General features: G+C 44.7%; 1 protein-coding gene across 1 annotated transcript in view; it reads left to right on the forward strand.

Annotated features, from left to right (window-relative positions):
- Positions 1-7,338: 7,338 nt before the first annotated feature.
- Positions 7,339-22,787, forward strand: part of TMEM233 (transmembrane protein 233) — a gene marked incomplete at its 5' end in the record, with an annotated part of 31,158 nt that continues 15,709 nt past the window's right edge. The window contains one exon of the mRNA XM_082852617.1: positions 7,339-7,524. Within this exon, the coding sequence (XP_082708743.1) occupies positions 7,339-7,524 (186 nt within the window). The remainder of the gene's footprint in view (positions 7,525-22,787) is intronic.

A 22,787-nucleotide genomic window follows, 5' to 3' on the forward strand; every position in this document is an offset into this window, starting at 1 on the left:
TTAGGGGCCATGCAGTCTCTGTCATAACTACTCAACTCTGATATGGTAGCATGAGAAAAGGCGAGCAATACATAAATGAATGGGTGTGGTTGTGTTTCAGTACAACTTTATTAACAAAAACAAGCACTGAGCCATATTTGCTTGGGCTGGATGTAGAACATTCAAGATAATCTACGGGGTCAGAGGACAGGGTGGAAAAACGTGGGGAGTGGCTCTAGGGTTCAACAGAATGTATCTAGCATCCCTTCTCCGGCTACCCCATCTAAAATACTCCACTCCCCTCACAGATACAGAGAACAAACTAGTAGTTACCAATGGAGAGAGGGGAGGGGCAAGATAGGGGTAGGGAATGAAGAGGTTCAGACTACTACCTATAAAATAAATAAGCTACAAGGATATACTGTACCAAACAAGGAATATAGCCAATATTTTATAATAACTCTAAGTGGAGTATAATCTGTAAATATTCTGAATCACTGTGTTGTACACCTGAAACTTATATAACATTGTAAATCAACTGTACCTCAATATAATAATAGTTTAAAATTTAAAAATTTAATTAAAAAAATACTCCACTCCCCCAACTATCACATTATCCTGTTTTATTGCCTTCCTTACAGATTGTAAGTATCTCATTTGTTTGTCCATCAGAGTAGGCATCATGGCTCTCTTGTTTGCCACTATATCCCTAGCACCTGAAATAGCGCCTGACATGCGGTAGCTTCTCAAATAAATATTCCTGAGTGAATAAGAAGACTTAACTGACAAAGTGTGATACAGGTTGACAAAACCAGAACATCTGGTCTCCTTAACTCAGGTGCACCAAATGATACACTCCAAACATAGAGACTCAGCCCTCCCTCTCTAGCCCACATGTAGGTGCAATCCTTGTCTACTCTTCAGTCTTCCTAATACCCACCAGATCAAGCCTGCTCAGCTGTCACCCCTAGCACCTCCACCACCCATTATTCCAGGCTGCCATTCCACGGGTCAGTTTTCAGCCTTTCAGAACCTAATCTGGTTTGCAGTCCAGATTCTTTGGAAGTGATTCTGCTTCAGGAGACCTCCTGTGAACATGGCGAGCCACATGCAAGTCCCCACTCGGCAAGGGAAGGAGAACGCTCTTATAGAGGGGAAGAGGCAGTGGGAGGGCTCTAGGAAACAAAGAGTCCATGGCTTGTCATTGGCTGAGTCCTTGCCAGGAAAAAAGAGGAATCTTTCTTCTTTCTGTTGGGCACTGTTATCATCACAGGGCATGAGGGCTCCCCCTTCTGGTCTCCCAACTCTATTTAGTTGAAGTTTCTGTTTATTAATTTTTTATAGCCGGTTCATCCATGAGTTGCAGAGTATAGTCCAAAACACAGCATTTTCTCTCTATGTACACATATGTATGTGTGTATATCATTATTATATATATATATATATAAAATTATTGGCTGGATACAGTTCTTCTCTGGAACAATGGAGGATGAATGGGAAAAAGATTTTTAAGTCAGAGAGTTTGTGTTTTATGCCCCTCCATCTTCAAGTGGTTTCATTAAAAGGTGTTGTGGTTTAAAAAATTAACAGGACAGAATCTGTTTCACCCTCATATTCCCTCTCCCCTGTTTTGCTCATTTTTTCCCCCTCGTGAGAGGATCAAAATTGTTGGAAATTGGAAACGTTTTCTAATAATATTAGCCAAAAAGGCACTGTTCTTTTGTAGCAAAGCCCTGAGACCATAGCAGTTACTTTATGACTGCTAAAGCCAGGTAGTTGAGACTAATGCAGAATCTGGCAGCAAATGTACTCAACTTCTTACCATTCCTGAAGATCTGGAACCTTTCTCTTGCATTTTCACAGATCAGCAGATTCTCAATCTCTCTCTCTCTCTCTCTCTCTCTCTCTCTCTCTCTCTCTCTCTCTCTCTCTCCTCTCTCTCTCTCCTCCCCCTTCCTCCCTCCCTCCCTCTCTCTCTCTCTCTCTCCCTCCCTCCCTCCCTCCCTCCCTCCCTCCCTCCTTCCCTCTCTCTTTCCCGCCTTCCCTCTCCCTCCCTTCCTCTATTATGGAATCCTAGATACAACTAACATCAAAAAGCATACATTCAACATCACCCCATTGAATATTGTAGATCTAGGGATCCATTTGGCATTGAGAAGTTGTTCTTTTTCTTTTCTTTTTTTTTTTTTTGCGGTACTCACAGGCCCAGCCGCTCCACGGCACGTGGGATCTTCCCGGACCGGGGCAGAAGCCCGTGTCCCCTGCATCGGCAGGCGGACTCTCAACCACTGCGCCACCAGGGAAGCCCGAGAAGTTGTTCTTTGAATCCATCTCATTTCATCTCATTTGAGTCATCTCATTTCTGTAGTCCATTGAATCTGTGATTGTTTCCTTGGCCTACATTTTAATTTTACCTTTGGTACATACCTTATAATATAATTTCTCAACCAGCGAGTCTGTTTTCTTTGCCTTTCAAAGACAGACGTCTACCCTGTAAAATCATGAGTCATAAAGAAACGATCACAAATGCTGATAACTGGGTACAAAAGATGTCCATCACAGCATTTTTCATGTTTTGTGTAACAACAGAAGCCCACTAAAAAGAACCTAAATAGCTAATTATCAGGGAATGGTTACATAAGTAATAATCCGTCTAATTAACAGGAAACGATGCAGACTATGAAAATAGCTACAAAGAACGTTAATAGTGATATAACATGTAGGAGGATTAGAAGGAAATATTCCCTTATTTTCATGGTGGTTAACACCGGATGGTAGGATATAGGTGATATCTCGTCTTATTTACGCTTTTATTCATTTCCCTACTTTTCTAGAATGAAGGTATATTAGTTTTACATTTGGAAGTAAAACTTTTTTCAAAGGTCAAAAAGGGTAAGTTCCTACCTCATGATCTAGAAAGCTAGAGTGAGTTTTTTCCCTCTGCTACGCTGGCTATTAGGAAGTCACTTTCTTCTCTCCTTTTAAAAGAGGGAAGGTATTTCCACATTATTAAGCAATCAGCCAGTAGGGTTCATTCAAGAGCAATAAATTGACCTCTCAAGAGAAAATTAGTGAAGCTCAGGAAATTAGAGCTAGAAACCCCTACTGAGTGGTCTAACGCATCCCTCAAGAATCAGCGCCATATACATTGCACTTTCTGGTATGGGCACTCTCTTTTCAATCTAATTGTAAATGTTTCAAGTGATTGCAATTTCACTGCTGTATTTTAGACCAGTCAACAAACTATTAATCCATCTTCCCTGAGCAGAATATAATAACTCCAGCAAACTTCAGAGATGCCAAACTACCTCTCTTGCCTGGACCTGCTAGCTGAACAAGTATCTTAGACCTGGTTCAAATCCTGGCACCTCCACTCAGCTATAAGGCCTTACACAAGACAGTTTACCTATCTGATCCTAGGTTTCCTCAGCTGTAAAAAGAAACCTCTCAGGCTTCCCTGGTGGCGCAGTGGTTGAGAGTCCGCCTGCCGACGCAGGGGACACAGGTTCATGCCCCGGTCCGGGAAGATCCCACATGCCGCGGAGCGCCTGGGCCCGTGAGCCATGGCCGCTGAGCCTGAGCATCTGGAGCCCATGCTCCGCAACGGGAGAGGCCACAACAGTGAGAGGCCCGCGTACCGCAAAAAAAAAAGAAACTTCTCCACATATCTTACCAATGGTGCTGTAGGAATTAAATGAGATGATGCATCTAGGGAGTGCATTGAGTGCACACAGTAGGTGCTCAGTAAATGTTTGGTGACTCCAGAGTGTTGGACCGGTGTTGAACAGTTGGTTTCCTGACAGAGGAGATGGGCTATGCTGAGTCAACAACCCCTTTTTTTTGTGTGTATTTCCCTGGATGACACAAGTGGGTTGGAGTGGATGGTGCAGTTCATGACCTTGAAACAGCAAAATTCCATTTGGTACCCAATCCTTGGGCTTAGTCACACCAACTAATATCACCAGGCTCACATCACACATATGGCTCAGACAGCCACCATTGGAGCCTTTCCATTGTTGATAAGAGCTGCAACTAGAACACTGGCCATGTGGATGGGAAAAAAAAGGATGGAGTGAAGAGTCATGTTTGACATGGAATCAGTAGGGTGTGATGAATTGTTCATGTAGAAGCTGAAGGAAAGAGAGTAATAATGCCCTCCAAGTTCCTAACTTGGATGACTACATGCACAGTTTATTGAGTCAACAAATATCTACTGAACACCTATTAAGAGCCAGGAACTGGGCACGAGGAACACCACAGTGAACAAAACAAACCAACAAAAATCTCTGCTTTTGTGAGTTTACCTTCTAGTGGGAGAGACAGACAATAACTAGTAAACAAATAAATATGACAGTTTCTGGTTGCGGTAATGTAGTGAAGGAGATAAATAGGATAAAAGGATGGAGAATAAGATTATGGAAGCCTGCTTTAGATATGATGGTCAGGGAAGGACTCTCTCAGGAGGTAAATACATGAGGTGATGGGCTCTGAAAATGAGGAGACAAAAGGTGAGGAGAGGGAGGGATACAGTCCGGGAAGAAGGAATAGCAGGTCCAAGACCTTGGGATAGGAAGAAGCTAGGTGTACTCCTTGAGAAATGAAAAGGAAAAAAAAAAAAAAAGAAGGCCCTTGAAACTGGGCATAGTGAGGGGAGAGGATTGGCCGGGCAGGAGGTTAGAGAAATGGGTGGGACCCATTAGCCAAGGACCAAGCCTTGAGAAGCAGGTTCTTGGGCAGGACATTTTCACATTTGACATGCTGAGTTTGAGGCACCAGAGGCAACCTAAAAACTAAAGATCCAGACCTACATCCTGTGAACTAGAGACAGTATTGGGATTTGGGAAAACGTTCTGTTCCGTCAAAATCCCTGGGGAGTGTTCTAAAAATACGGACTTCTCAGGCATTCAAAATACAGATTTCTGGGGTGCCACCCTGGGAAGTTCTAATTCAAATAGATCTTGGTCAAGATCCGGAAATCATTTTTCATTTCTCCCAGGTAATTCTGATCCATTCATTCAAGACTATTGCTTGCATTCCTGGTATGTACCAGGACAATTCTAAGTGCTGGAGACACAGCCCTGAACAGGTTACAGAGCTTATAGTCTCGAGAAAGAACAGACAGCAAACCAGTAAACAAAGTAAATTACCATAGTGATACATGTCACCCCCCCCCAAAAAAAGCTGGTAAAATGTATAATAATTATGGGGACCTACACTAGATAAATCTAAAGAGCTCCCTGCCTCTCTGAGGAAGTGACATTTCAGTTGACAGCTGAGGCATAGAAGGAGCAGCCATGTGACAGTCTTGGGGAACACCATTCCAGGCAGAGGTAACAGCCAAAGCTCAGTAGATGAATCTAGTTCTCTGGCTTATTCTCACTTGATTAACCAACCAAAATGGGGGAGAAGGCATGGTGGGAAAGGTACTGTTGTACTGTTTCATCATTTTTTAAATCATTTTTAAAAATTGAAGTACAGTTAATTTACAGTGTTTCAGGTGTACAGCAAAGTGATTCAGATAGATATGTAGATAGATAGATATCCCTTTTCAGTATCCATTATAGGTTATTACATGATATCAAATATAGTTCCCTGTGCTATACAGTAGGTCCTTGTTATTTATCTATTTTATATATAGTAGTATGTATATGTTAATCCCAAACTCCTAATTTATCTCTGTCTCCCTACCCCACCCCTGCTATCCCCTTTGGGAACCATAAGTTTGTTTTCTGTATCTGTGAGTCTATTTCTGTTTTGTAAATAAGTTCATTTGTATCTTTTTTTAGATTCCACATATAGGTGATGTTTCATCTTTATATGTTCACCCAGCAAGCTATGCTAAGCACAATACCAGATACTGTACCAAGGGCTGACACAAAGATGAGCGAGACAGTTCCCTGTCTCAGGGAGTTTGCAGTCCAGTGAGGGAGGTAGATATTCAAATCACTGTGGCCCATGAAATGAGTGAGAGCATCCCAGATAATCACGTGATGTTCTGAGAAAGCCGAGCAGATGAGTAATACTTTCTCTCCTCATCTCTCCGTATGATGGTGCGAGCAACTTTTTTTGAGACTCTACACACTAAAATTATTTGCACTTCTTTGTGACCCGGCCAGCTGAGACTATCTGGATTTTTCATGAAATATTTGCAACAATGGATATTGGGTTTGAGATACTGTATAACGACTATATTTGGGGGAAATATCATTCTAATAATAGCTAACATTTATTGAGCCCTTAGGATCACGCACGTGGCTTGACATGCACTCTCATAGTCTTTACAACATCCCTGTAAGGCAGGGTCTCTCATTATTCCACCTCTTTTGGATGAAAACATCGGAGCTCAGTGAGGTGAGGGAATTTTCCTGAGGTCATTCAACTCAGATGTGATGACTTCCCAGCTCTATCTGGGTTTGGAGCCCCAGTTCTGGTCCATACCGTCTTTCGTAAATTGCCCAGATACTGGTACGATTGCTATCCTCACCCCAGTTCCCAAAGTGGATCCCTGGCTCTCCTTTCCATCCCAGTAACCACCTGGGTTGTCTACACTAGTTAGATCTATCTGCTTCTCTCTTTCCTGTAGGTGGGAAAGTGGAGCGGAGAAGGACTCCTTGTTTCCACACTTGGGGGAAAGTGGAGGGCATCGGGGCAGGCCCTGACCGGGTGGTGCCCACTGCCTGTCTACACTCCACTCCAGTCTCCAGAGGCCCCCTGTGCAGTGTGTGAAGGGTTCGGCCCCAAACTGAGCACCTTGTTCCCTGCCCACCTGTTAAGGAAATCAGTGGGGCTCAATGTTCAAAGTCTTAGAAGAAGGAGGATGGGGCAGGGGAAGCTAATCCTTAAAGTCAAGAGGAAGTAATAAGTCTTTGGGCACCTCGGTAGGGTTAGATAGCCAACTGGATAGAGCTGTGTCGTCTGCTGTGACGCTGAATGTATTCAAATTCAGCTGCTTAAAAAGATGAGCTGGTCATCTTCAGCCTGTAGGTCAGCCAGTCTACAACGTAGAGTCTTTGCTTTCCCTTCCCTGAGCCTCCTTTTACTCCGGACTCTTAGGTGTGAGTCTGGGTGTCTGCCTGTTGGGCCCTGGGTGTGTCGTCAAGGAGTGCCTTCCCCCTATTTCTCAGGCTGGCGGGCTCCCTGTCTCCTCCCCCACGCCCTCGCTCCCTCCCTCCCTCCCTCTCCTGCGGAGGCTCTTGGCCTGGGTCCCTGAGGCCAGGCGAGTGCAAGTGAAGGGCGCCGGAGGGGGGAGGTTACGTCTCCCTGGAGCCCCGCGCCGCTGGCTTTTCAGCGACTCGCCGGGAGCCCGTGGCCAGAGCCCCAGACCGCGCCGACCGCCTCCCTGCACCGTGCGCCTCGCCCATGTCTCAGTCCGCTCCCAGCTCGGACTTCAAGAGGGCTTTGGACAGCAGCCCCGAGGCCAACACTGAGAATGACAAGACCGAGGAGGACGTGCCCATGCCCAAGAACTACCTGTGGCTCGCCATCGTCTCGTGTTTTTGCCCCGCGTACCCCATCAACATCGTGGCTTTAGTCTTCTCCATCATGGTGAGTGAACGAGGGCCCGCAGCAGCCAGGGAGGAGAGACCTGGGCGTGTAGAGCCCCTCCTGGGGGCCCCTCCTGGGGACTCTTCGCAGTCTCCGCCCTCGGCCGCTCCCTTCCTCACAGCCCCGCGTGCACCGGGGGTGTTCTGTCCTCCGCAGCCCCTTCTCACCTTTCTCGGGCTCTCCGCACTCTCCCCGCAACCATCAGCGCCGCCACTGCGCTCCCTGTGGCTCTCAGAACCCAGCCCAAGCCTCCCCCAGGCCCACTTTCCACTTCTTCCAGCAGCGCCCGTGGTGCATTCTCTCCGTCCCGGGGAGGTTCTTCCCCGGACATTCCCGCTTCTCTCCCGGCCCCCTCCGACATTCCTGGGCGCCCATCCGATTCTTCTCAACCCGTTTTTCTGGAGCCTCAAAGCGCGCCACCCTCACAGGCAGCAGCACGCCCCGTCCCCTGAGCACGCAGGCTCCGCGCCGCTCTTCGCCCCGCCGGGGCTCGGCCTCTCCAGGGCGCGGCACTGTCTCTGTCTTTTAGCGCGGAGTCCTTTCTTTGCCGCGCCCGGAGCGCCGCCTCCGCCACTCTCTGAGGGTCCCCAGGCGATCCCCGATGTCCTCTAGGCCCCTGGTCCCACACTTCAGCACGCCCTCTCTGCAGCTCCCGTCCCTTCGCACTTCTTCCTACGCCAGTTCCCTCTGCCTGGCTCTCTTCGGCACCCTTTGACCCCGCTTTCCAGTGAGCCCGCTCTCCAGGCCTTTCTTGGGCTACCCCTGTGCCCCTCTCACCAGCAGTGTGCGAGCACGCCTTTTACTCTTTCTGCCCCAGCATGTCGTAGTCCCTCTCTCACTTCCTGCGCGGGGCCCTATGCCCGCCTCTCTTGGTGTCCCCCAAGGGCTCCCAGGCGCCCCTCCACCGCTGGGTCTTACGGCCTGGGAGCTCCCGGGAACCCACTGGGGACTCCCGCGGCCCGTGCAGCTCCGCGCGCCCTTTGCGCTGGCCTCCCGAGCTGCGTGCCTCTCTCTGAGCGTTCCAGTCCCCCCTTCCGAAGCTCGCCTCCACCGCCCTCTTCCGCCCAGGTAGGAGCTCCGTGCGAACCCCACCGGGAGGGCAAGGAGCGCCCGCGAGGTCCTAACCTTATTGACTGGAGCAGCTGGTCGGGCACTGTCCCGGGACAACCCTTGCACTGAGCTCCCTCCCCACCTCTCCTGACCGAACTCTCCAGCCACAGACCCGGGAGAGTCGGGATTCAGCTCATAAAGATCAAGAGCCGCCGCCCCCCTCCCCCCTTCAAGCCCGCCCTCACTTGCCCGTGGGTGGTTCCGTATTCGCTTCGTGGGTACACGCGAAGACCTCATTTGCACGCGCAGCTTGCCCTCTCTCAGACCCCGTTTGTACGCTATCTGCACCAACATTCAAGCGTTCAGCCACTGAAGTTCTGACTACCTGGGTTCAAATCCCAGTGCCACCATGTACTAACTAGCTGTATGCATCTCTCTTAACGTCAGTCTCTTTGTCTGTAAAATGAGAATAATCAAAGCCATGTGTCTTAGGGTTGTTGTATTAATGAGATAAAGTGTGACCCGCTTGGCACAGTGCCCAGCATGGTGGAGGTATCAGATCTTTCCTCACTTGTCACTTGCTGAGGGCTTCTCTGATCGCTGTTTAAAATCAAACCCCCACAAGCTCTATTCTCCCTTCCCCGATAGTTTTTGCCCAAAGCACTCGTCTGCATCTGATATATTATTTCACTTATTAACATGCTTACTGTGTGTGTCCCCTTGTTAGAATATAAGCTCTCTGAGGGCCGGGATGTTTGCTTGTTGCTTGTTTTTTGTTGCTGTACCTTTACCTAGAAGAGAATCTGACAGGTGGTAGATGCCCAATAAATATTACAAAATGAATGCCTGAATGAATGCCTGAATGAATGAATGGTGTTAATGGGTCACAATGTCTGTTTTACTCCTGCTGCTCTATCCTGTACTGGAGCCCCGGGACCACCGTATCAGTTTCCTTTGGACTAACCAGCCAGTTTCCTCCTTTCCTCTCCCAAGATATCCGGTCTTGGGTTCTTTTTGTTTTTTGTGTTTTTTGGCAGCAAAGCAGGGTGGAGGATGCAGCAGCCACATTCTCCAGGCAGCAGCAGACTCTCTGGCTGGTATTGGTGTCCACACTCTGTCCTGGTTTATTAATGAATCGACAGCCGATTTACCTCTTTCCCAACTGCCTGCAAAGGCTCCCCGCACCCCACATTCATCTGAGATGAGCTAAAACTCCAGCGGGTGGTGACAGGTTGGACGCTAGCGATGCTACTTGGTGTGTCCTGGGGGATAAGACTTGTACGTGTTTCGAATAGAAAGCTTTTTCTGGTCCCCTCATCCCCATTCCCTCCACCAAGACTTTTTCACTAGATTTACAGCAAGAGTCCATTCTGTTGTCAGAAAGTAGACACTGGAGTCAGAAAGTTGACTATGGCCAAGTTCCATACCCTTTCAAAGCCTTGATTTCTTCACCTAGAAAATGAGAATGTAAAAGGTGTTTTAAGTGGAGGCAAAACTGTTGTAAGGATAAAACAGAAGAAAAGCGTGTCAAGCCACCAGCTTTGTGCTAGGTACGGGCAATAATTGTCAGACAGATGGATAGATTTGGAATCTGGAAACATCATATGCCATGTATGAAAACAAACAGAACATCAAATTAATGAAATCCAAATTCTAAAGACAGCTTCCTACACCCTCCTCATTGCACTCCCTCTAAGGTACTGGAAGCTTTTTCCCTTTGAAACAGTGCACATCCCGATTTGACAGGTTTCATAATAAAGACTCCAAAGTCCAAAGGATGAAGAGGAAGTGGAAGGGTGTGTAAGAGGAAGGTGGCCCACCAAATGCCAGGTGTGTTCTTTCCCTAGGGAGTCTTGTGATGTTCAATCCTGGCTATTTTCAGATCTTACTCATCTGTAATTTGTGATAAATTGAGGCGCTAAATAGTGATGCTATTCCCCATGGAAGCACTTGGACATATTGGGGAGTATTTGTGTATCTCGGTGATTTGGGGCACTACTGGCATTTGGGGAGGGGCTAAGAGTATTAATATTCTACAGTGCTGGAGGCTGTCGCCCGAATGAAGAACTGACCTACCCCAAACTCAATAGCACCCCAATCAGTAAACACTGGGAGATGATGCATACTGACAAGGCTCCATATAACTAGTTCCCAGAACTGTAAAAAGAGCCAGCAATCTCAAAACAATCGATATCTTTATTGATTAAACCAAGCCTGAGAAGTCTTCTGTCAAATCCCAGAGCTGAAGTAGGTGCTAGGGGATAATAAAACTACTGTGAAAAATATACATTTGAGAAGAGTGTTCTTCAAGCTGTGGGCATCTGTGATCTTTTAACCATCCCGTGCAGAGCTAACAGAGTCCTGGTTGTGAGGCAGTGCACCACCGATGAGAATCAGTACAATATGGTTTGTTGTATTGAAACACTGGTGGGTCAAGCATTGTCAGAGGCGGGGACATGAAAGTCTTTGCTTCCCCCAAGTACTGAAAGTCTGTTTGTTGCAGTGCACTTAACTGTACTCAATTTCAGGGACACATATCTTAAGAATCTCCCCCAGACTGGGCCACTGCCAGCCCACATTGCACATGTGAATTTGAAAATGGCACCCTTCCTCCACACAGATGCAGCACATGGCTTGGAAAGTAAAGCCCAGGGTGGTTTTCAGGCCTCATGCATTGTGGTCCCGCTCATCCCTGGCTATCTCTGTTTATTCCATCCGAAAGATAGAATGCTGGAGACTATCCACATGACTTTTACCCTGGAGAAAGAATGTTTGCTCATCCTGCAAATATTTATTGAGCACCTATTATATGCCAGGCTCTATTCCAGGCATTGGTATACTCCTTTACCTCTGTCAAGTGGTAAATAAGATCGGCAAGGTCTCTGCCCTCTGGAAGAAAAAAGGTTCCAGGCAAGTTGCAGGAGTGTTGGCAAATTTAGCCTGTTGGTTTTGTAGCTGGAATTTGCTGCCTGGCTCAAGAGACTGGAAGTGAGTCCATGCCAAGCCTCCATTTTTTATGATGTTATGATACAGTCTTTTGCATAGTTGAACCAATTCAGTCACTCTGAGTACGGATACAAAATAGCCAATGAGTTTTAATTAGGTGAATTATAAGCCTTCTTTCAACAGAACTTGTCCCTCACACCAACAGAATCTGTCTAGATACCAACCAGCGAGGTTCAAATCCTTTTGTGCTTTTTGCTACATTTGTGATTTCATGCAGCTGTCTCAATCTTTCTGAGGCTTGATTTTTCAACCCTGTAAACTAAGGGTTGTGACAGTACCAACTCAGGGGCTGTTGTGGAGATTAAACGATAAAAGTTAAATGGTTTCATGGCATTACCTAAAACACAGCTAGAACTCATAAGTATTGATGATGATGATGATGAACTCAATAAGGATGATGCAGCATATATTTTAGGGATACAAGCCATTACCTTTTCCAGTAGCAGTAGCAGTTTTTCTGTTTTTATTGAGACTAGCAAAATTTGATAAAAAATAAAAACAGTGACCAGTAAATGTGTCACTGGAATAAATAACTACTGTGGTCTAAAGGTAAATATTAATTTCAGACATTCAAGATCTCAAAAAAACATCTGACATATACCTTTTCTCAGAAAGCTATGGGAGGATGTGCTCCCTGAATACAAGGAAGTAAATCAGGAAAGAGAAAGACACAGGATCCAGAAAATGGCTCCAGCACAGAAAAAAAAAGGCAAAGAGAAATCCTCAAAACAAGGCAACAGGTCTCGTAAACCAGCAGAAGATGCAGTTGATAATGGATGATTGATCTGAAGCCATTGTCAAAATCCATTATCTGGACGTGGGCTGGCACAGTAAGCCACAGTCCTGCCCAGAGCCTGACCACACCTGCTCTAGAAGACAAGGTCTGTGGTCAAAAAGAAAGTAAATATCCACAGGATGAAAGACAAACCAAACTGGGCGTTCTTTCTATCTGACCCAGGCTCTACCAGGGCTCATCTGTCAACGCTGTGTTTCAACTGGACTTCAGTAGGTTTAGAAGGGGGGTGTTTTTTGTGTACATTTTTTGGGGGGCTTGATGGTTTTTTGTTTGTTTGTTTTGGGTTTTGTTGTTGTTTTCAGTGACCAAGGCAGAACTTGGAAATAACCGATCTTGGTCGAGGTAGCTGACCCAGGAGGCTTACATTGCTTACAAGTTGAAGCTCTAAATATTGTAGCTCGTTGGGTCTCTCAGTGTGATTTCTCTCTTCCTTCTGTGGCTCTTTCCACATCATTGTCATCTGAGAAATAGGTTATTAATATTATGGACACCTATGACTTATTTCTTATGAATTCCTGTGCTTGAAGCTCTGAAGAGTGTTAAGATGGTTTCAGGTGACAGAGACCTTGCCTGAATTGTGTCAGCTTTGTTGGAAAGCTCTATTATAAATACCCATAGATTTTTATTTTTTAATAAATTTATTTATTTATTTTTGGCTGCATTGGGTCTTCGTTGCTGTGCGCGGGCTTCCTCTAGTTGCAGCGAGCAGGGGCTACTCTTCATTGCGGTGTACAGGTTTCTCACTGCGGTGGCTTCTCTTGTTGCAGAGCACAGGCTGTAGGCGCGTAGGCTTCAGTAGTTGTGGCACAAGGGCCTAGTTGCTCCGCGGCATGTGGGATCTTCCAGGACCAGAGCTCGAACCTGTGTCCCCTGCATTGGCAGGCGGATTCTTAACCACTGCACCACCAGGGAAGCCCCAATACCCATAAATTTTAGATATGCGCCTCACCCAAGCAGCCCCTTGCCTGGATGGCTACTTTCATAAGTTTCCCCAATATGTGGCAGAGGGTGGCCACTGACATTTGGTATTTGGGAATATAGAGTTTAAACTGCTGTTAGGATCCTTTCAGTAGGTCCTTTCAATCTAATGAGTCCTAGATTATTAGAGGTACAAGATGATAATCTGTGTGTTCCTGTAAAAGAAAACATTTTAGGGCTTCCCTGGTGGCTCAGTGGTTGAGAGTCTGCCTGCTGATGCAGGGGACACAGGTTCGTGCCCTGGTCTGGGAGGATTCCACATGCCACGGAGCGGGTGGGCCCATGAGCCATGGCCGCTGAGCCTGCACGTCCAGAGCCTGTGCTCCGCAACGGGAGAGGCCACAGCAGTGAGAGGCCCGCGTACCGCAAAAAAAAAAAAAAAAAAAAAAAGAAAAGAAAACATTTTAATTTACTGATAAAATTTTATAATGGCTTTGTTATAATATGGGAGATATAGATAAAACAAGATTGGCCACTAATGGGTGGTTGTTGAAGCTGAGTTATGGGAACGTGGAGTTTTGTTACATTATTCTGTTAATTTTTTAATATGTTTGAAAGTTTACATAATAAAAAGGGTTTTTTGTTGTTGTTAAGGAAAAAAGAAAGTCCCTCCCAAAGTTGTTAAACATTGCCCAGATAACAAAACAGCAGCTATTAGATGAGTTGGCAAAGCAGGCCATGGTTGAGGTGCAGTTTGCCATTCGTTAATAAGCAAACTATGTCTGACTTGTAATAAATTTTTTTAAGTTTTTATTTTATATTAGAGTATAGCCAATTAACAATGTTGTGATAGTTTCAGGTGCACAGCAAAGGGACTCAGCCATACGTATGCATGTATCCATTCTCCCCCAAACTCCCCTCCCGTCCAGGCTGCCACATAACATTGAGCAGAGCTCCCTGTGCTATACAGTAGGTCCTTGTTGCTTATCCATTTTAAACACAGCAGTATGTACATGTCAATCCCAAGCTCCCTGACTATCCCTTCCCCGCATCCTTCCCCTCTGGAAACCATAAGTCTGTTCTCATAAATCGTTCTCTATCGTTCTGTGAGTCTGTTTCTGTTTTGTAAATAGGTTCATTTGTACTATTTCTTTTTAGATTCTGCATATAAGAGGCATCATACGATATTTCTCTTTCTCTGACTTGCTTCACTCAGTATGACAATCTCTAGGTCCACCCATGTTGCTGCAAATGGCATTATTTCATTCTTTTTAATGGCTGAGTAATATTCCATTGTATATATCTACCACACCTTCTTTATCCATGACTTGTAATGAATTTTAACGTTGACTTTGAAGGACACCTTCAACTAGTCCTCAAGAGAAGGCCAGGTAGGAGGGCTCATATCCTAGAACAGTGCTCCTCAAAATATAGCCACTTGAAGCTCTTGTTAAAATGCAGATTTCACTCCTCTTTCAAAGCTCAGCTGGAAAGTCACCTCCTTCGTGAAGCCCTTCTTGATTGCCCTGTTGCCCTCACCCTAGGTTGTACTCACTATACTCTGACCAGATTTCTCTCAGAGTACCTTTCCTTCTCTGCACCCCTTGTGGCTGCACTGTTAGCCCCAGGAACTTAGCACAGTGTTGATAAGTAATGTATGCTTGATGAATGAATGGATGGATGGATGGATGAATGGCTCCAGAGGCCGAAATTTGTTCCTACCTTTATCTCTGAGGATTACACTCCCTTCCCCTCTCTGTTCTGTGTTTCTACCAAAACTTTCTTGGAAAATATCCAGGAGACCCAGGCTAATGCCAAGCATTGCTGAGAAGTTAGCCAAGGCTTGGTTCCCAAGGATAGCTTTCCTGGCTCATCTGGAGCTCACCAGCACCCCACACACTGCAGGCCAGTGGGTCCACCTTTGGAAATTGATTTCTGTTCTCAACTAACACTCTTCAGTTCAAAGCTGCTCATCCAGAAGTATGATGCCTTCAGAGCAGGAGCCTGAATATATCTGAAATCTCCAGTTCTGCAAGTTCAGGAATTAAACCATATTTTCCAAAACCATGCTTCTCAAACAACTGGTTCTGCCTGATATAAACAAGTTTTATCAATAAAAAAAGGGTAGGGAATACGGGGGAATATTGAGAAGTCAAATGCTAAGTTAAGCAAAAGTGAACTGTTTGCTTTCCTTGGAGGTCTTGTGAAGCCTTTGGCCAACCGCTGTTTCCTGTGGCTCTTGGAACAGTATAGCATGGGACATTTACTAAGCATGTGGCCTAGCATCTTTTGATCCTCAGGCTAATACGCCACAGAACACACTTTGGGAAATACTGTTCTTAATGATACATTGGTTCTCACTTTTAATGAGTTGATCCGTTGTTGCTATTAGAGTAATAATGCAGGGTGTTTCATCCCTAACATTCTTGCCTAAAGACCCACCTCTCTACCTTTCTTCCAACACAGTTTTTTATTTTCCTGCTCAGATGTTGTGCTTTTATTTTTTTGTTGAAGTATAGTTGATTACAGTGTTTCAGGTGTACAGCAAAGTGATTCAGCTTTATATGTATATTCTTTTTCAGATTCTTTTCCATTATAGTTTTATTACAAGATATTGAATGTTCCCTGTACTATACAATAGGTCCTTGTTTATGTATTTTATATATAGTAGTGTGTATCTGTTAAATCCAAATTCCCAATTTCTCCCTTCCCCCTCTTTTTCCCCTTTGGTAACCGTAAGTTTGTTTTCTATGTCTGTGAGTCTGTTTCTATTTTGTGAATAAGTTCATTTGTATCATTTTTTAAAAATTCTACACATAAGTGATATATGATATTTGTCTTTCTCTGTCTGACTTCACTTAGTATGATAATCTCTAGGTCCATCCAAGTTGCTGCAGATGGCATTATTTCATTCTTTTCTATGGCTCAGTAATATTCTACTACAGACAGACAGACAGACACACACACACACACACACACACAGACACCACATCTTCTTTATCCATTGATCTGTCGATGGACATTTAGGTTATTTCCATGTCTTGGCTATTGTAAATAGTGCTGCTATGAACATTGGGGTGCATAGATCTTTTTGAATTAGAGTTTTCACCTTTTCTGGATATATGCCCAGGAGTGGGATTGCTGGATCATACGGTAGCTCTATTTTTTGTTTCTTAAGGAACCTCCATACTGTTCTCCATGATGGCTGCATGCCCCAGCATGTAGATGGGTGCAGCCATCATGGAGGGCTCCCTTTTCTCCACACCCTCTCCAGCATTTATTGTTCGTAGACTTTTGGACGATGGCCGTTCTGACTGGTGTGAGGTGATACCTCACTGTGGTTTTGATTTGCATTTCTCTAATAATTAGCAGCGTTGAGCATCTTTTCATGTGCCTGTTGGCCATCTGTATGTCTTCTTTGGAGAAATGTCTGTTTAGGTCTTCTGCCCATATTTTGACTGGCTTGTTTGGTTTTTTTTGATACTGAGTCCAACACAGATATATATATATATATATATATTTTGCCACACCACGTGGCATGTGGGGTCTTAGTTCCCTGAGCAGGGAACGAACCTGCACCCTCTGCATTGGAAGTGTGTTGTCTTAACCACTGGACCACCAGGGAAGTCCCAACGCAGATATTTGTAATGTGTCCCCCAGCCAGACTTCTGCTGATGTTCCTCCTCCCTCATTAGCTTCTTTTCTACAGGTGGAATTCAGAAATTTGTCTTTCTGTTTCCTTTACCCTTTACCTCATGCTTTCTATTCCCCAAACTAAAGGACACCTCCTATATTTAACTGCCTCTTCTGATAACTTCATTTGTTCTTTGTTCTGGATAATTTTGATAGTGTGCTATTGCTGTTATTATTAGTATTGTTAGTATTATTACATTTTTCCATATGTATTTACTTCTCAGAGCATTTTCCTATGGACACAATTCCACTTGTTCGTCACAAAATTCCAGCGAGACACAGACGAAAGCGGTTCTCCCCGGTTATCCATGAGGAAACAAGGCTCTGAAAGGTGACCCTAGTGGACAAAATCAAACATGACAGTCCTCACCCGCATGAAGTTTACAGTCTGGCCTCTTGAAGTATTATAATCAGATGACTATGCTTGCCCTTGGATAGGAACACAGCTTTGATGTTCTGAGAGCTTTTTCTTTTAATAGCCTTGCTCCATTGATATAAGAAACATTCATGTAATACTCTCCATCAAGCCTGGCAGAATTTCTCTCTAGTTTTTTTATTTTAGTGATAGACGGGCAAAAGGGCAATTCTCACTTGTCCTTGAAGATATTTATAGAGAGAAACAGCCCAGAAGCCCAAGAAGGAGACAGATTAGCATGAATAGATGAATGGTGATGACAAGGAAATGTGCCTTATGATCTAACAGCTTAGTCTCTGAATTCCCAGCACTACCTTTAGGCGAAGAAACTTAGGAGCAAAGCAAAATCTAAACAGGAAACCCCAGAGTCCCCTGAAAACTCAGACATTATTACTAAAAATATTTACCGAGTACCCACATCCATCAGGCTATTTTGATGGAACCTGCTATCTGGGAGTTTGGGATCTAAGACAATATTGATCTGTATAAAGAGAGTTCTTACACCTGGACAGAAGTATCTCCGACTATGTTCAGACATGGATGTAAGTTTGCACAGGTGTGTGAGTGAGTGTGTGTGAGAGAGAGAGAAACAGAGGCAGAGAGAGAGACACATACACAGACAGAAAGAGAGAAAACCTTACTTACTTCCCATTAGGCAAATATCTACTAGAGATAAAGGGATGATAAAGATGAGCATGGTTTTGAAAGAGAGAATAGGTGTTTTGAAGCAAAGGGAACATGTTCTGAAATTAGGATTTCAGTATTGGGAACTCGATAGATCAAAATACTGGCAAAGTCACAATAGCAAATAAAAAATTTAAATACCAGAAATAAACCTAGGAAACAAGCAAGATCTATACAAAGAAAGCTTCACCAAGAGTGAGCTGTGACAGGGCGAGAGAGAGTCATGGACATATACACACTAACAAACGTAAGGTAGATAGCTAGTGGGAAGCAGCCGCATGGCACAGGGATATTGGCTCGGTGCTTTGTGACAGCCTGGAGGGGTGGGATAGGGAGGGTGGGAGGGAGGGAGACGCAAGAGGGAAGACATATGGGAACATATGTATATGTATAACTGATTCACTTTGTTATAAAGCAGAAACTAACACACCATTGTAAAGCAATTATACCCCAATAAAGATGTTAAAAAAAAATTAACTAAATGAAGAGGCATAACGTTACATATTACATGTTCATCCCAGCATTAGTTATGAAATGAATTATGAAGTGAGTTAATATACATGAATCATGGTGCCTGGCTCAGAGTAACTGCTTAATTGATGTCTGTCATTGTTGTGGTTTAAATGTGAAAGATTAAAGATGGAGATAAAGATTGATTCCAACAGAAGAGATTGACTAAATTATAATACATACATTTAGAACATAGAATATTTTATAACTGTTAGAATCATGCTTTTGAGGAATTTTTATGATGCAGGGGAATGTTTAAAGTAAAAGATCAAGTAGGGGAAAAAAGACAATATAAAGTTGTATATGCAGTAAGGTCACACGTTCTTACACATTCTGTCAATTAAAAGTATCCACACACCTATATGCACACACACACATGAACATGCATGGGGGGAAAAGTCTGGAAAGCATTCCAAAATGTCTACAATGATTCTAAGTGGCAGGAATATGGACAGTGTTATAACTGTAAAGGTTAAGGGCACAAATGCTATTATCAGGTCCACCAGGGTTTGATTCCTGGCTCCCTGCTTGTTGTCATGTGACATTGATGAAGCTAATTAACCTCCGAGCCTCAGTTTCCTCATCTGTAAATTGGAAACAATATCACCTACCTCCAGACTTCCCTGGTGGTGCGGTGGTTAAGAATCCTCCTGCCAATGCAGGGGACATGGGTTCGAGCCCTGGTCCAGGAAGATTCCACATGCCGCAGAGCAACTAAGCCCGTGCACCACAACTACTGAGCCTGCGCTTTAGAGCCCGCGAGCCACAACTACTGAAGCCTGCACGCCTAGAGCCTGTGCGCCACAACAAGAGAAGCCACTGCAATGAGAAGCCTGTGCACCGCAATGAAGAGTAGCCCCTGCTCGCTGCAACTAGAGAAAGCCCGCACGCAGCAGCGAAGACCCAATGCAGCCAAAAATAAATAAATTTATTTATTTAAAAAAATATATATCACGTACCTCCAAGGGGTTGCCCTGTGAATGCAATAGGATAATATATGCAAAGTACTTGGTAAATCTTGGCTATTATAACTTCAGATTTTACTATAATAAGTTTTTACTATTTTCCAATTTTTCTATAATAAATGTTTAGACTTCATTTCTAGTCAGAAATAAGGATTTTTCTAAAGACAATAAAAATCTTCAGCAAGAAGGAAGAAGGGGTGGTGGTAGATAAGTGGGGGTGGTGGTAGATAAGTGAATCCTTCTCCACCTTGAAGGTGGTGCTACTTCTACATCATACGTTTTTTTTTAATGTCGGTTCATTGGTTTGTTTATTTATTTATTTTTGGCCGTGTTGGGTCTTCGTTCCTATGCGAGGGCTTTCTCCAGTTGCGGCAAGCGGGGGCCACTCTTCATCGCGGTGCGCGGGCCTCTCACTATCGCGGCCTCTCTTGTTGCGGAGCACAGGCTCTAGACGCGCAGGCTCAGTAGTTGTGGCTCACGGGCCCAGCCGCTCCGCGGCATGTGGGATCTTCCCAGACCAGGGCTCGAACCCGTGTCCCCTGCATCGGCAGGCAGATTCTCAACCACTGCGCCACCAAGGAAGCCCCATACGTTCTTATTAAGCTGAAATGGTCAGCTCTGTAGCTCAGTCAAGACAAATGCTATTTTATTCTGATGTTTTGTTCTAGTCTTGAAAATCTCTAAGGATAGGGGAAGCACAGCTTAGCACAGTTTCTGCCCAAAGGAAATGGTTAGAAAATAGCAGTTTTGTTGTTTTGGGTCTGATTTTACTGGGGTTTTACCTAAGCAGAAGCTCACCTCCACCAATATAAGCCCACTTTTTTTTTTAATTGAGATATAATTGGCATGTAATTTTGTGTAAGTTTGACATGTATAACATTTTGATATGATACATTTATGTATTGCAACACGATTGCCATCATAGCATTAGCTAACACCTATATTATGTCACATCATTATCTTTTCTTTTTTCATGGTGGGAATAATTAAGACCTAGTCTCTTTGATATTTAGAAGTTTGATGTTTATAATACAGTATTGTCTATAATCACAATACTGTGATTAGATCCCCAGGACTTATTTATCTACTAGTTGCAAATCTGTACACTTAACATCTCCCCAGGTCCCCAGCTTCCAGCCCCTAGTAACCACCACTCTACTCTCTGTTTTTGTGACTTTGGCTTTTTTAGATTCCACATATAAGGGATATCATACAGTGTTTGTCTTTCTCTGTCTGACTTATCTCACTTAGCCTAATGTCCTCAAGGTCCATCCATGTTGTTGCAGGATTTCCTTCTTTCTCATGGCTGTATAGTATTCCATTGTATGTGTGTATATATACCACATCTTTATCCACTCACCTATTGATGGTCCCTTAGGTTGCTTCCATATCTTGGCTTTTGCAGATAATGCTGCAATAAACATGGGAGTGCAGATATCTCTTCAAGATCCTGTTTTCATTTCCTTTGAATATATACGCACGGGTGGAATTGCTATATCATGTGGTAGTTCTATTTTTAATTTTTTTCAAGAACCTCCATACTGCTTTCCATAGTTAAGCCCATTTGTTTGTTCTGTCTCTCACCCACTTAGAAGGCCTCTGATGCTCCTGAGATGAGTTCTTCGTGCTTTTGAAGGACACGTGGTTCATAATATTTTCCCTTGAGCCACACTATCTCCTCAGTAAGGATCTCCCAACAGAAGGAAATGGCAGACACCAGAGAGGATGTCTCCATCACGTCAGACATCCCATGAACCCCCCCCAAAAATATCTTCCACATCTGTGCTTGATTGTGGCAAAGTCCAAGACCCGTTATCAATGAGAAGGAAAACAGAGGAGGCAGGATGTGGCCAACAGGCATCTGCATTGCCAAAGACAGAGAAAGCCTGGGTCGCCAGGCTTCTCTTCCACTTATGGCCATTCCTCGCCCCTGCCACCATGGTAGGAAGCCGATTGCGTGGCAGTTAGCTCTGAAGTTCAAAGAGAAAAGCTGGGAGAAGGAATTCAGATGAGGGAGGAGAGATTTAAGTCAACACAAAGAAGCATCACTTGAGTGTGCTCAGTTCCCTTAGAGAAGGTGGCACAGGATCTGGGAAATTTTCAGCTGACATTTCTCAAGGGTAGAAAGCAGGGAACAGGGATTCTCACACATTCATTCATTCATTCAACAGTTTTTGTACACTTACTATGTGCCAGACACTGTGGCGACCAGGTAGATAAATACAGCTGACACTCTGGACATCTGTGAGCTAACAGGTTCTCCTGACTAAAAGCAGTTTACATGTTAGGTCAGCAAATTAAACACTGCTTCCCCTCAAGAATTCTGAATCACTTAAAAAATAAAACACAGGAAATAAAACAGAGGAGGTGTTTGGAGCATGTGGCTTCAGACTCACAACCAAAGGGATCTACTCTGCCCCCAAATTGGGCAGAATTACCCAATCCTCCATGGGCAGCACAGGACAACCACAGCCTTCCCCTGCTTGTCGAATGGGACAAAGTCTCAGCTCTTTGGCAACTTACATACGAGTCGGGGAAGACAGACCATACGCAAGTTAGCACATAAACGAGATCGTTTCAGAGTGATAAGCGCTGTGAAGAGAATAAACAGGGAAGTATGAGAGAAGGATTAGTGAGGGCAGGTGGTGAAGAAAACCTACTTTAGAAAGGGTGATGGGCAAAGACTAAAGGATAAGAACTAGCCAGCCATGGAAAGACCTGGACAGAGCCAGGAGGTGCAAAGGCCCTGGGGTGGAATAAGCTTTGTGTGTTCCAGGGACATGTGCTATGACATCTATGTCATCCACTTAAAATGGATTTAACTCCCCCAGGAAGGAATCCCAGAATAGGCCACAAAAATAGAAAGGTAGGGGGCTTCCCTGGTGGTGCAGAGGTTGAGAGTCCGCCTGCCGATGCAGGGGACACGGGTTCGTGCCCCGGTCCGGGAAGATCCCACACGCCGCGGAGCGGCTGGGCCCGTGAGCCATGGCCGCTGAGCCTGCGCGTTCGGAGCCTGTGCTCTGCAACGGGAGAGGCCACAGCAGTGAGAGGCCCGCGTACCTCAAAAAGAAAAAAAGAAAGGTAGGACTCTGTTATCCAGTGGGATGTCACACAAGAGCTCTTAACAGACCATTACTTTGCTTTGGTCTGAAGCCAGCCTGCTCCCAGATTTAGCATCAATTCTTGGTTTACTCTTACTTCGACCATCTTTCCAAATTAGAACAAT

The sequence above is a fragment of the Leucopleurus acutus genome, assembly GCF_964270905.1.
Source record: "Leucopleurus acutus genome assembly, chromosome: 13".
Lineage (NCBI taxonomy): Eukaryota > Metazoa > Chordata > Mammalia > Artiodactyla > Delphinidae > Leucopleurus > Leucopleurus acutus.